This window comes from Pundamilia nyererei, unplaced genomic scaffold, assembly GCF_000239375.1.
Source record: "Pundamilia nyererei isolate P.nyererei 1_Seehausen unplaced genomic scaffold, PunNye1.0 scaffold00092, whole genome shotgun sequence".
In the NCBI taxonomy this organism is placed as follows: Eukaryota; Metazoa; Chordata; class Actinopteri; order Cichliformes; family Cichlidae; genus Pundamilia; species Pundamilia nyererei.
In genome coordinates, this window is record NW_005187493.1 from 921,510 (window position 1) to 933,031 (window position 11,522).

The 11,522-nt window shown below is 43.6% G+C and overlaps 2 protein-coding genes across 7 annotated transcripts in view; one reads left to right on the top strand and one right to left on the bottom strand.

The window, feature by feature from the left end:
- Positions 1–1,419: 1,419 nt before the first annotated feature.
- On the bottom strand, positions 1,420–6,453 carry dnajc14 (DnaJ (Hsp40) homolog, subfamily C, member 14). The gene is made up of 7 exons (XM_005739481.2): positions 6,343–6,453; positions 3,918–5,282; positions 3,705–3,811; positions 3,345–3,464; positions 3,065–3,225; positions 2,778–2,880; positions 1,420–2,057 (listed from the first exon to the last, which is right to left on the bottom strand). Exons 2-7 carry the CDS (start codon positions 5,082–5,084, stop codon positions 1,766–1,768), a joined length of 1,950 nt encoding a protein of 649 aa, XP_005739538.1. The 5' UTR covers positions 5,085–5,282; positions 6,343–6,453; the 3' UTR covers positions 1,420–1,765.
- Positions 6,454–6,572: 119 nt separating this feature from the next.
- Positions 6,573–11,522, top strand: part of nab2 (NGFI-A binding protein 2 (EGR1 binding protein 2)) — a 7,217-nt gene continuing 2,267 nt past the window's right edge. Inside the window, exons 1-7 of one of the 6 annotated variants that reach the window (XM_005739486.2) lie at positions 6,573–6,620; positions 7,763–7,867; positions 8,096–9,055; positions 9,200–9,333; positions 10,104–10,155; positions 10,238–10,352; positions 10,514–10,711. In XM_005739486.2, the coding sequence (XP_005739543.1) occupies positions 8,144–9,055; positions 9,200–9,333; positions 10,104–10,155; positions 10,238–10,352; positions 10,514–10,711 (1,411 nt within the window). In that variant the 5' untranslated portion in view covers positions 6,573–6,620; positions 7,763–7,867; positions 8,096–8,143. Of the gene's footprint in view, positions 6,621–6,649; positions 7,572–7,762; positions 7,868–8,095; positions 9,056–9,199; positions 9,334–10,103; positions 10,156–10,237; positions 10,353–10,513; positions 10,712–11,522 lie in introns of those variants that run through there. The other 5 variants (XM_005739485.2, XM_005739482.2, XM_005739487.2 and 2 more) reach the window with 5 other exon arrangements.

Below are 11,522 nucleotides of genomic sequence, written 5' to 3' on the forward strand. Positions count from 1 at the left end.
GCTACACCTCCTACTCAGCTGCAGCTGGAGCCTTGCTGGCTGGACTAAACCACTGATGACAGTTCAAAATCCCTCTCATGTTATTACAGTGGTGGGTGTGCAAATGAACACAAAGGGAAAAAAATAAAATCACCAACAATGGATGTACTCAATGGACGTGATCAACTGTCAATGTTAAAAAGAAACGCTTTTATCAGATGCCTCATAGCATACAATTGCCATATCACTACACAATCTTCATGTCAGGTGTAAACAATAACAACGGTTTTCTTTCATTAAGCTTTGACAAAAGTTAAAGTGTTATTTCTGACCATGAAACATGTCAACAACAAACCAAACAACAAAATGCAACTAACTGGGATTTTTCTGACCCCTTCTTGTTTTTACACAGTAATACCGTGGGGATTAAAAGGACATCAGTCGTTTAGAGTCTGATTAGAGGTTACGTGAACCTTGTCCGACACAACTATGAAAACCCGTCAGGAGTCGCTGAGATGACTGCCACAAAAACTGCCACTGAACAACTAGGTCCAGAATGAAAGACCAGGCAAATTAATTACTTGCAATAGTGAGATATTGTCTAGTGTTACATCAGTTATAGCCAAAATAAGGTCCAACGGTGCTGAAGGAAAAAGAGACTTTGCAATGGACAAAAAGTAGAACCATTTTTACTTAGAATCAAGCAGCTGTTAAATGTTCGATTGTGCGATTAGCTTAATAAAGTCAATTACAAATTTTTTATTTCCTCTTTGAGATGTTACTTTCACATTTTTAGAAAGTGGTCTAAACAGTGTGAACCATGGTGAATCTACGTGGCTGTGCTACATTTCCACACTTCCTGCAGTATCTGCATATTGCAACGTTACCACTTCAGAAAGCTCAGGGTAAAAAACTTTTTAAGGGGTGAGGTGCATCTCTATAATTATCATGCTAAGATATTTTTGTCTTTTCTTTCTGTTTTTTTGTTTTACAAATCAGACACAGAACCACAGCTTGGCCTTTGATTTCAATGGAAAAGCAGATTAGCAGTTGTTTAGACCTGCTTATAAAACAACATGACTTCTCACTAAAGAAATACTTAAATGTGCTGCTTTGGTGAGTTAAAACCACTCCCCATTTTATAAATAATTAAGCTCAGATGTGTTAGGTTAGATTCCTTTCTGAAATATTGTGGGCGATGTGCAGCTTCAGTAGTAGAGCCACATGCCTCTAATATCAGTAACACTAAAGACTGTGAAGCTGGCCAGATTAGTATCTTCATTTTTCGATCACAGTGATGCATGTACACACCGGCTTTAACCCTCCTAAAAAGCCGGTTTCTTAAGCTAACTTTATATAAAACGTTAACAAAAGTGAGAGAACTGAAGTGTTAAAATGCAGGTGAAAACATCATGCAGTGAAGGATTTGGCAGGACGTGATTAAAAAAAGAAAAAGGTTTAATTACGGCATCCTGATAAGAACTTCAATGCCAAGGCTACAGTCGTCTTTAAGACCAAAATGACAAAAACAACAAAAAAAAAGTAAGGTGGATTAAGAGGTAAAGCACCATCACTGCAACCTCCTTCAGAACCTCCTTCAATACTTGTATTCAGTTGACAGACTCCTCTTCGTGATCCAGTCTCTCTCTGCTCTGGCTGATCTGACCCCCTTGAATCTTCTCCAGTTCAGATCTTGGCATGCCAACAGGCAGGCGAGAGACAAACATGGCCATTATATTTTGTATCCCTGTGTTGCTGTTTTCATACACTAATAAGTCGGCGAACTTCACCTCTGGAAGGGTTTGCGGACCTTCTTCCTCCTCCTGGGGGGTTTGCCACTTTCAGCCCACGTCTCGCTGGACTCGGGCCGGTGACCTCCCGACATGTAAAAACCTGTCTGACTTGGAGGAGGGGAGAAGGGAGGCGCTCCAGCACCAGGTGGGTGATGAGGCGAACCTGAGTGGAAGAAGCTTCCATTGGCAGCCATGTCATTAGGAGGTCCTCCCTTAAAGATTCGGTTGAAGAAGTCCTGCAAATCAGCTGGGTTGGTCGGACCTGCCGCTTGCTCCGACGGCGTCCTGAAAGATAAGATGGAAATTTAAGTTTGTCGAGGGAAATAATGTCGTTGCATGGAGAGGAACCTTTTTGACTATAATTGAAATGAATAGTACAGCTTTCTTTATTGTAAACGTTGTTATTTCCGCAATACACAAGGGGGAGCTCCTTCTATGCCATACACAGCCAGATGCATGTAAAATACACACCAACATAATGCAGATGGCAGACTAAGAAAGAAATAAAAAGAACTAATATCAAACATGTTTACATTAATCTAATTTGAGCAAAGTCAGACATTTTAAAGCTTATTTGTTTAAATTTCTTCTCTAGTGCCAAAACGTTTGCATTTTCCCCTCTCTGCACATTTAAAAGGAAAACTCTCAGTCTGCCGTTGGCAAAGGGCAGATGTTTAAAAACAAGCGGGATAAACCTGAGCCTTTGTGAGGTTTGTTTGTTCAGATCGCACTCAGGTGCAGACCAAAACAACCACAAAAACACACTTTAGTGGTGTCAGTAGTTCCAAATGAACTCCAGATCAGCTCGTTTATGTTGTGAACATGATCCAAGCTCGAGTCGAACCAACGACCAGGTGTACATTGCAAGTTTGAGCTAAAAAAACTTCCCATAGCCATGCATGCTTTAAATTCTTGAGTGTGACAAGGTACTATTGACAAGAAAAGGTCTGCTTTACATCATAAATATTAGATACAGTATCCAAACGTTCACCCAGAGGGATGTACCTGTGTCGTGTGGCATTGCTGTTGTTCTTTGAACCAAAGGAGATGTGATACGGGACCCGGTGTGTATCAGGAGAAATTCCAATTCTCTGGCAACCTGCCCACTCTGAAAACAAGATAGTATCATAAAAGGTCACATGACTGAGAGTAAAATGATCAGCAAGAAAAACCCGTACCTTTTCAGTAGCCTTTCGAAATATCAACAAAGATTGTTGGTAAACGCAAACTCTGAGATGCACTACTGGTTTGTTACTAACGAGCCGGACAGGTAAACAACAGCTGATGCTCACCTGTAATATCATACACCTTGCCATCCATACAGGCAAAGTATGTGATGCGTAGACCCAGCATGCTCGATTCAGCCCACAGGTCCCCTTCCTCGGCGCTATGGCAACGATTGCATTCAGCACAGAACCGGGCCTCAGCGGGTTCACGATCCATCTCGAAGCGCCTTCATACACACACGGGAAACAAATAAAACACACCTGTGCTGAAAGCCTACAACACAAGATTAGCTACAGTTTTATAGCTGTATGATGTGATGGCGATGCTGGATGTGTAACACCATACTTGTGTTTGCCTTCACACTTGGTACACATCATAGTATTCATGGCTTCCTTCAGGTCATCCTGCAGTTTAGTGAGAAACTCGTTCATGGACTTTGAGAGCTCAGTCGCTGCCATGCGCTTCCTGCATGAGAACGAGTAAGAGAAGTTGTTGATCGGAGATAATGAGTGAAATGTACAGTTATTTATCAAACTGTACTTGAGTGGGTTTTGTTGTTTTACCAATAAGAACTTCCAGAAATAACTTAAGAAAAATCATTGCATTAAAATAATTGACAAGATGATTTAAAATACAATAAATAATTGTGATTAAAATATTTCTTTCTTTTGTAACTTTGTTGATTTTTTTTCCCCGTGCACTTACAACTCGTACTCTCGTCGTGTCTCCGGATTACTGACAATATCCCAGGCAGCCCTGAGCACTTTGAACGCCTCTCCAGCTCGTGGGTGTTTATTCTTGTCTGGATGGACCTGAAAGAGAACGGACAGAGGAAAAGGTTGCATGAGTAAAGAATCAAAATTAGTCACTACAGCAGCCATGTAATAGTAAAAATTGAAGTATTTCTGATTCTCACACCTGGACAGCCAGCTGTCTGTAAGCCTTCTTCAGCTCAGTGTCAGTGGCATGCACCTCAACACCGAGAACTGTAAAGGGATCGAGCTCATCCTCTGGTACCTCAACCAGTGCTAGCAGTCTCTCCAACTCCTGGCCCGGTTGAGCTCTTCCTGCTCTGCCAGGTGACCCCGGTGCAGATGGCGGTACATGACCATCCCTCCTGAATAGGCTTCGGGCTTTCTCCAGCAAGGACATTATCCTTTTCCAAATGCGTGTCTCCTGAAAAGCCGTCCAATAGTGCTTTCCCTTATCCCCACCAATACGAAGGAAAACCCCCTTGGCCCACTGCAATCCCAGAATAGCCAAAGCACAGAAAAATGTGAAACAAGATAAGGCAACTGTCTTTATCCACTTTACTGACCTAACAGTTTTATCCACCACACAAGCTCCTTTGCACTTTGCCCACTTCAGAATCCGGATCGCATCTGCCTTCATTGCAGGAACATCAGTGATCTTCACAAGGAGCTGTTGCCCAAGGTTGTAAAGTTTTACAACTCCAGTCTCCACTCCAACTCCACAGTTGTGAGTTAAAGTGACAATAATCTCAATCATCATGTGGATGCAGGAGATGCACCAGAAGCTCAGGCACTCTGACAGCATCTCCTTAAACGCTAAGATGAGCTGGTTTCCTGTCCTCCGCCGGCCCCGGTTCTGCTGATAGTGGTGGTGGTTACGTCTGCGGGTCTGCTTGTGCCGACCGCCACTTGACATAACATTGCCTCTCTGAATCTGCTCTAAAACTGACCCACTGCTCCTCAGTTTGCACTTCCTTCCACTTCCTATGTTCCTCCAACCAGACTCCCCATTCATGTGCTGCTCCTTTGCGGCATCATCCTCTTCTTGGTTTATAACCTGTGAGTTCTCATTTTCTGTAGTCTTGTCATGCTCAAACTCTTCTGAAACTTCCTCAATATCATCTTTGGCCTCTGCTTCACCAGCCCCAACGTCTTGTAGAGTGGCTGGGTTTGGGGTTTCCTGAGATTTGAGATAGGTTATTTTGTCCTCCTGCTCGCACTCATCCTCAACCTCACACTGACTTGAACTGGTCACTGAGGCCGAAACACCATCAGGGAACTCCTCGTCAGTGTCCATAACATCCATCTCTTTCTTAGACGCTTCTCTTTCCATGTTCCTTACAGCAATTTGACTGAAGCGCTGTAAAATCTGACTTTCACTAAATCCAGAATTTGAGGCCACATTTTCCCCAGGCTCTCATAAAAAAGCGAGACTGGGGGTTCCCGTGGGTCAAGTTCAGGTGCACCGCATCAGCAGCCACTTGTACGTATCAAAAGGCTTTTGCACAACTCACATGATGCACTGGAGCTCCTGAAAAGCAACAGATATGAATCAATCTCCAGGTTTTGATATCACAACAAGTCTGTGTCACCCTACTTAATATAAGTGAATCCTTGTTCCTGTTATTTTTGGCTTTCTGATTTAATATATAGCCATAAACCATGTCTCTCTAGCTCACACTATCCCTAGAATCCCTAAAATCCACTTTCCCTCCTCTGCACATCTCCACTTTGTCTCTCTAACTGTTTCCAAGTGATTTTTTTTAATGTGTTGGGTTAAATGCAGGAAAAATCCTTAGACGTTCCAGACAACTGAAAAGTAAGAGCATTACTTTAAGACAAATGCTTTGACACCAGAGCGCATGATAACTGCTAAACTATAAGTTTTAAAAGAAACAAAAGGGGGTAACTATAAATTAAAGAGTTAAGTAGTCAGTGAGCAATGTAGCTGCACGACTTCATCGGTACAACTGTATAAGTATCAAGTAGTTACAAATACCCTCTTTGAAGCTACTTTTACGCGCATTTACACAGATGTGAAAACACAGACTACATGCAGTTACCCTGCTTTGTTGTTTGCTAATCCAGTTAGCCAAACAAGAACGCAGTGTGTGTAAAACCCGACCTTTAATAAACAACCTTTTAACCTTTCACAGTAAATAAAAAAGTATAAAGAAGTCAGTCAGACCCTTAGCATGTTAACTGTGTTCAAATCACCAGATGTTTTAAAAGGCGGACAATGTTAGCAGGCAGCCCTAGTGTTAGCATGAGGAAGCAGCCAAGCAGGATGACAGACAGGCGCTACGGGGGCTAAAATTAGCTTGCCTCTGGATAGTTAACCTGGCAACATTTCGACTAAATAAGGCCACAAACGAAGACAAAACAGGCGACTGTTTATGCTTTTAGCGAGCCAGCAGTGAACTATTAGCTACTAGCAGGACTAACTGAAATATAAACGCCTGTTTCCCCTTCCTGTGTGGTTGGTTTGGCTACTAACGCAAAGACGTGTTTAAAAACCGGGACGTCCAGTGCAACAAAGAAGGCAAATAATTCTGCGTTTTGCATTAAAACAAATGAAATGTCATATATACCTCTCGGATAACTGTATAACCTTGTTTGTTAACAGACATCCAAGTGTCGGTGTTGTTTTTTTTTTTTAAGCCACTTCTTCTTCTTCTGCGGCTCCTTTTCCCACTTTATTTCTACTTCCTCTTCCGCCTCCAGCTCCCTCTTCGCGGTTTGCGCGCGGTTAAAACACAACAGCGGGACTCTGCTGCCATCTAATGTTTCGGGAAAAGCTGACCGTAAGCGGCTAACTTTAGAAATTCGGGCTAAGAAACCCAGCAACCCCACGCCGAGGTGTTTTTACGTGAGTTTTTAGTTCATAGTAGCCTGCTAATCAAATTCGGGGGGAAATGGATAACACATTTTCCTTAATACTAAGATTTGTTAGAAGCCCACGCTTAATGACCACGATGCTTCGGTCTGGCTTATTTTTTCAGACTCCATCTTATGCTCACACTAAAAGGGTAATTGGGTTGTTATTTGTAACATATGAATAAATCCCTTATTTCTAAAGTGCGTGGTGTAGATGTACCTAAAGGCCACTTAAAACTGGAAATGGATAGGCACACAATACATATCCTACAGGCCATCACTGTACAATAGAACAATCACATAAAATGTGGCAAAAAAAAGGATTGGAGATGCTGGTGTTGGACTTTGAACTTCTTTGGAGATACTGTTAGTGAATTTAAAGCCACGGTTTGGTGACTTGGTCCTTTACTCTTTCAAACAAAACAAAACAAAATGCAATTCTAGCATTTAAAAACTGCTGGATCTTCACCCACTCTACCACCTCCTACATAAAATGGGGGGAAATAACAGAACTGGTCTTCAGTAAAAATCCACATCTGTCACGTCAGTTTATTATCTATAGAGGTTTGTATAGTGTATAGCTGGCTGCTTGTTTTGGGAGTCTCTGACATAGTAAAACGGTGGGAACCCCCTAAAGCTTCTGCATAAAGGACTAATCTTGAAGACGCAGAGGGTTAATTTCAAGCCCCCACCACCACCACCCACATCTCCAATTTGAAAGCCGCCTCTCTACCGGGAGAGGAAGGCTCTTTTTCGGTCAGATGGCGTGCTGCAGTCCGCCCCCGTCATTCTCCAGCCCACACAGACAGCAAAAAGGCAGCCAGCAACCAATACGGTGCGCCGGAGGAGGATTTCTGCCAGTGATTTCAGACGAGGTAAGATACGCAAAGGGGATTTACTACGCCAATCTGCGCCGAGGAAGCTGTCGGCAATAGGTAAGACGGTAAGAAACGAATGGGATAATAACTGCGTCGTCTTCGGGTGCTCGCCTCTTAACATCTGGATAGTAAACAATTACCTCCAGTCGATGGCTTTATTTGAAATGGAGCCAAAAAACGAGTGTTTTCACTTTAGTGCAGTCTGAATGCGGTTCTGTCTGTGATCAGGAGATTTTAGTTTTATTTCTTTTGTCAGTATTGCTCTGGCAGATCCGACCCGTGACATCGGTGGCTGGAGCGACACCCTTGCTAAATCACGCCGGTTTCCTCTTTACACATCTGTAAACCTGACCTAAAGAAGGTAAGAAAAAAGCGATTTATGTGTATTCAAAGATTAAGTCATGAAACATATAATGAGTAGATAGGAGCTTATTCTGCCCCAAGGGATGCTTAAACTTGCTTTTAACTGTTTATCAGTTTTTATTATTTGACTATATTTGTATTTTGTATTCTGTATATACTAGGTGTGGTCCAGATGCCAAAGTCTTTATCTAAATAATTAACTTGTACAGGATTTCTCCATCTGCAGGTTCATGTCTTTCCTTTCTCCTGCCTAAACTTTCCAGTGCTGTGTGCCATGTCTCTGCCACGCACACTTGGTGAGTTGCAGCTGTATCGGGTCCTCCAGAGGGCCAACCTGCTGGCCTACTATGAAACCTTTATCCAGCAGGGTGGTGACGATGTCCAGCAGCTCTGCGAGGCAGCGGAGGAGGAGTTCCTGGAGATCATGGCACTAGTTGGCATGGCCACCAAGCCACTGCATGTGCGTAGGCTGCAAAAGGCCCTCCGAGACTGGGCGGCGAACCCTGCCCTTTTCAGCCAGCCTGTTGCTAATGTTCCTCTTGGGGGCATCCCGCTCTTTAAAGTTGATGGCACTGGCACAAGTGGATCAGCTGGCGGGCCCAGAAAGTCTGTGAGTAATGGGCAGCCAGGATCCCCCTGTGAGAGAGAGGATCGGATGTGCCTTACACCAATGCACAGCGGGAGTCCAAGAAGCCCCTGTTCCCAGGCCTCTCCACAGCCCCCAGACACACACTACAGGGAAAAACTTTCTCCTATGGATCCACACTGGCTCAGCCCAGAGCATGATGGGAACTGCACTTTGGGTTCTGCACCTGGAACAGAAGAGGAGCCATCCAGCCCACCTCTACTGTCAACATGTCCTCCCGGTCCTTCCACGTCTCCGAGCCCCTCTGCATCTTTCACCCCGGCAGCTCCGTCTGCCTGGCCCGGAGGACAGCTGGATGGAGAGACAGCGAGGGCCGTGGTGGAGACTGTGGAGAGGCTCCTCACGACCCTGCCTAGGTCAGATCCTGCAGAGGTGAAGACTTTGCTGAGGATGAATAAGAAGATGGCAAAGACTGTGGGACACATCTTCAGAATGGGGTCCCAGGACGTGAACAAGGAAGAGGAGATCCGGAAATACAGTCTTATTTATGGGCGCTTTGACTCCAAGAGGAGGGAAGGCAAGCAACTCACACATCATGAGGTAAAAGCATCAAATCGAAGAAGATTTTAATGCATCGCAACACATTTTATACCTGATTAAAGCTGCACTTCATACCAGAGTGCAGCTTTAATCAGATGTCAATCAGTGTCCATCCCTTCTTCACTCAGTGTTTTTCCTTCTCAGCTGATCATCAATGAAGCTGCAGCCCAGTTCTGCATGCGTGACAATGCCCTTTTGCTGAGACGGGTGGAGCTCTTTTCTCTGGCTCGGCAGGTGGCGAGAAAATGTGCCTACACCTCCACACTAAAGCATGCAAGGTAAGAAGATGCCTGCAGAGAAGAGCAAAACACCTCACGCCTGCTGTGTTTTAATGGAGCTTGTGTACCAAGAAAGAAAAAGAACTGTTACAGAATCAGGAGTGTAGCTTGAAAGATCCATAAAGACCAGATCATTCGCACCAGTGAATACAATGGTTATTTCAGACAGGAGACAGGAGCATCATGTGAAAAAACTTGAATGAAATGATTTTATAGTTTGTGTTTAGCATGTTCAACAGGTGATTTATGTGAGTCATCAACCAACCAGTGGATTCATTTTCAGAGTGAACCTAGTTCACGTCTCAGTGGGAATCAAACTCCGACCTCTGTACTGTTAGTTAAATGAGCCAACTTTTGAGCCGTTGCAAGAGTACACAAATACTACTTGTGTTTGTTAACCTGCACAGAACATTTACATATGTTTCTCGAGCGGGGCAAACAGAATGAGTCAGTGTACACAAACCATAACTAAACAGGAGTAGTTTTGTAATTATATTTCAGTTTTTCAGCATCATAATTTATTATACTCGATTGTTGATGATTGAAAAATAGATACCAAGTTCACAGTCTGCTCATCTAACAATAGACACCTTTTACTTACACATAAAAAAAAAATTTTTTTACTTATTCACAGTGAAAAAAATCCTTTGTCTTGATTTTGCAGTGATCATTTATTAACTTTCTCTGTGGGTAGAACCCTCACCTCTGTGAGGGGTGAAACCATGTGCTTTTCACACTCATTTGCCGCCACTGTGTCCCCCCCACTGCAGGACGAACCCGGACGAGAGCAGCCTTTTGCCCCAGAAGAGAGCGAGGCTCGAGGTGAGTGTCGGGTGCACTGGCAGTCATCTGAAGTGGTTCATCAGCACCGAACTGACAGTGTTGCTTGTGTGATGTATCTTAGGGAGTCGTGCCCGAGAGTGTGTCATCACTCCTCGGAGTGGAGGGATCCGAGAGTTTGACTCAGAGGGCAGATGACGACAGCTTATCTGCAGAAAGCCTGGACAGTGTATCACATGGTAAAAAACAGAAGAATCAGACTGATGTTAGCAAAATAAATTGTAAAGTAATAAAACCTGTTTGTTTTGCGGGGTTTTTGCACTGATCTGTCAAAGTGTTTTTGTTTTTATAAAAACTCTTTAAAGGCAGCAATAAAACCCAGATCTGTCTGTTCTGGTAGACATGGGCTCCCAGTGCAACCAGTCTCCATCTCCCCGTCCTCACACTGAAACCTCCAACCCCGCCAGCTGGAGTCGCCACCTCATACAGCAAACGCTCATGGACGAAGGGCTGAGACTGGCTCGCATGGTGTCACATGACCGGGCGGGAAAGATCAGCCTAGGTTCAGACGGAGCTCACGCCACAGGTGACAATTCAAGTAATGACCTACAAGTATTATGTATTTGAAACTGCACAGAGAATAAAGGAAATTTTGTGATATTTGCCCAGTTTTGTACCAGTTAAAGAGGAGATTGACATTTTGAGTGACACATTTATTTACTTTCTTCCTTTTTTTTTTTTTAAATTAATCCACTCTCATGTGGCGAGCAGGAAGGTATGGGTGCCAGTTAGCACATTCACCAATTAATTTGTTTTTGTCCTGTTTGCTCATTTATATTCATCACAGAGAGGTGAGAGAGGCATCTACATGTTCCTCTAAGTATAAACCAAAACATTAAATTAAAAAATAAATAAAATGCCAAACTCCTGCTTGATCTTGTGAGTACACAGACAATAAAATAAAAAACAGAAGATGATGGTGGTGGTGGGGTTGAATTGAAAATGACAGACAGAGACTCCGTAACCTCTCCTAACAATGAATATTTTAAAGCTCTACAGTTTGAACTCTAGTGAGTCACAATCTCTCCGAGGTGCCTCCCACCATGCGCATCTGAACTTCAGCAGACTGTAAATTAGAGAGGATAGAAGTTAGAAGGGGAAACAGAAGGAGGTGGAGAGCGATATATAGAGAGGAAAAGAGTCGGAGGGGGGAAGCTGGTTGGGGGGGCTGCTACACTGTTATAGCACTTCTTTAATACCCTGTTAGTGAAGCGTTTTTTCTGATGCATCACAGTTTCTCGCAGAAAAAGAAAAGAAGGAGGGAAAAAAAGTGATCTGGGCAAGTTAGTCATTCTGGGCTGTGATAGCCAGCTGAAGAGATGAGGCGAGGAGAAGGAAGCCAGTAAAGA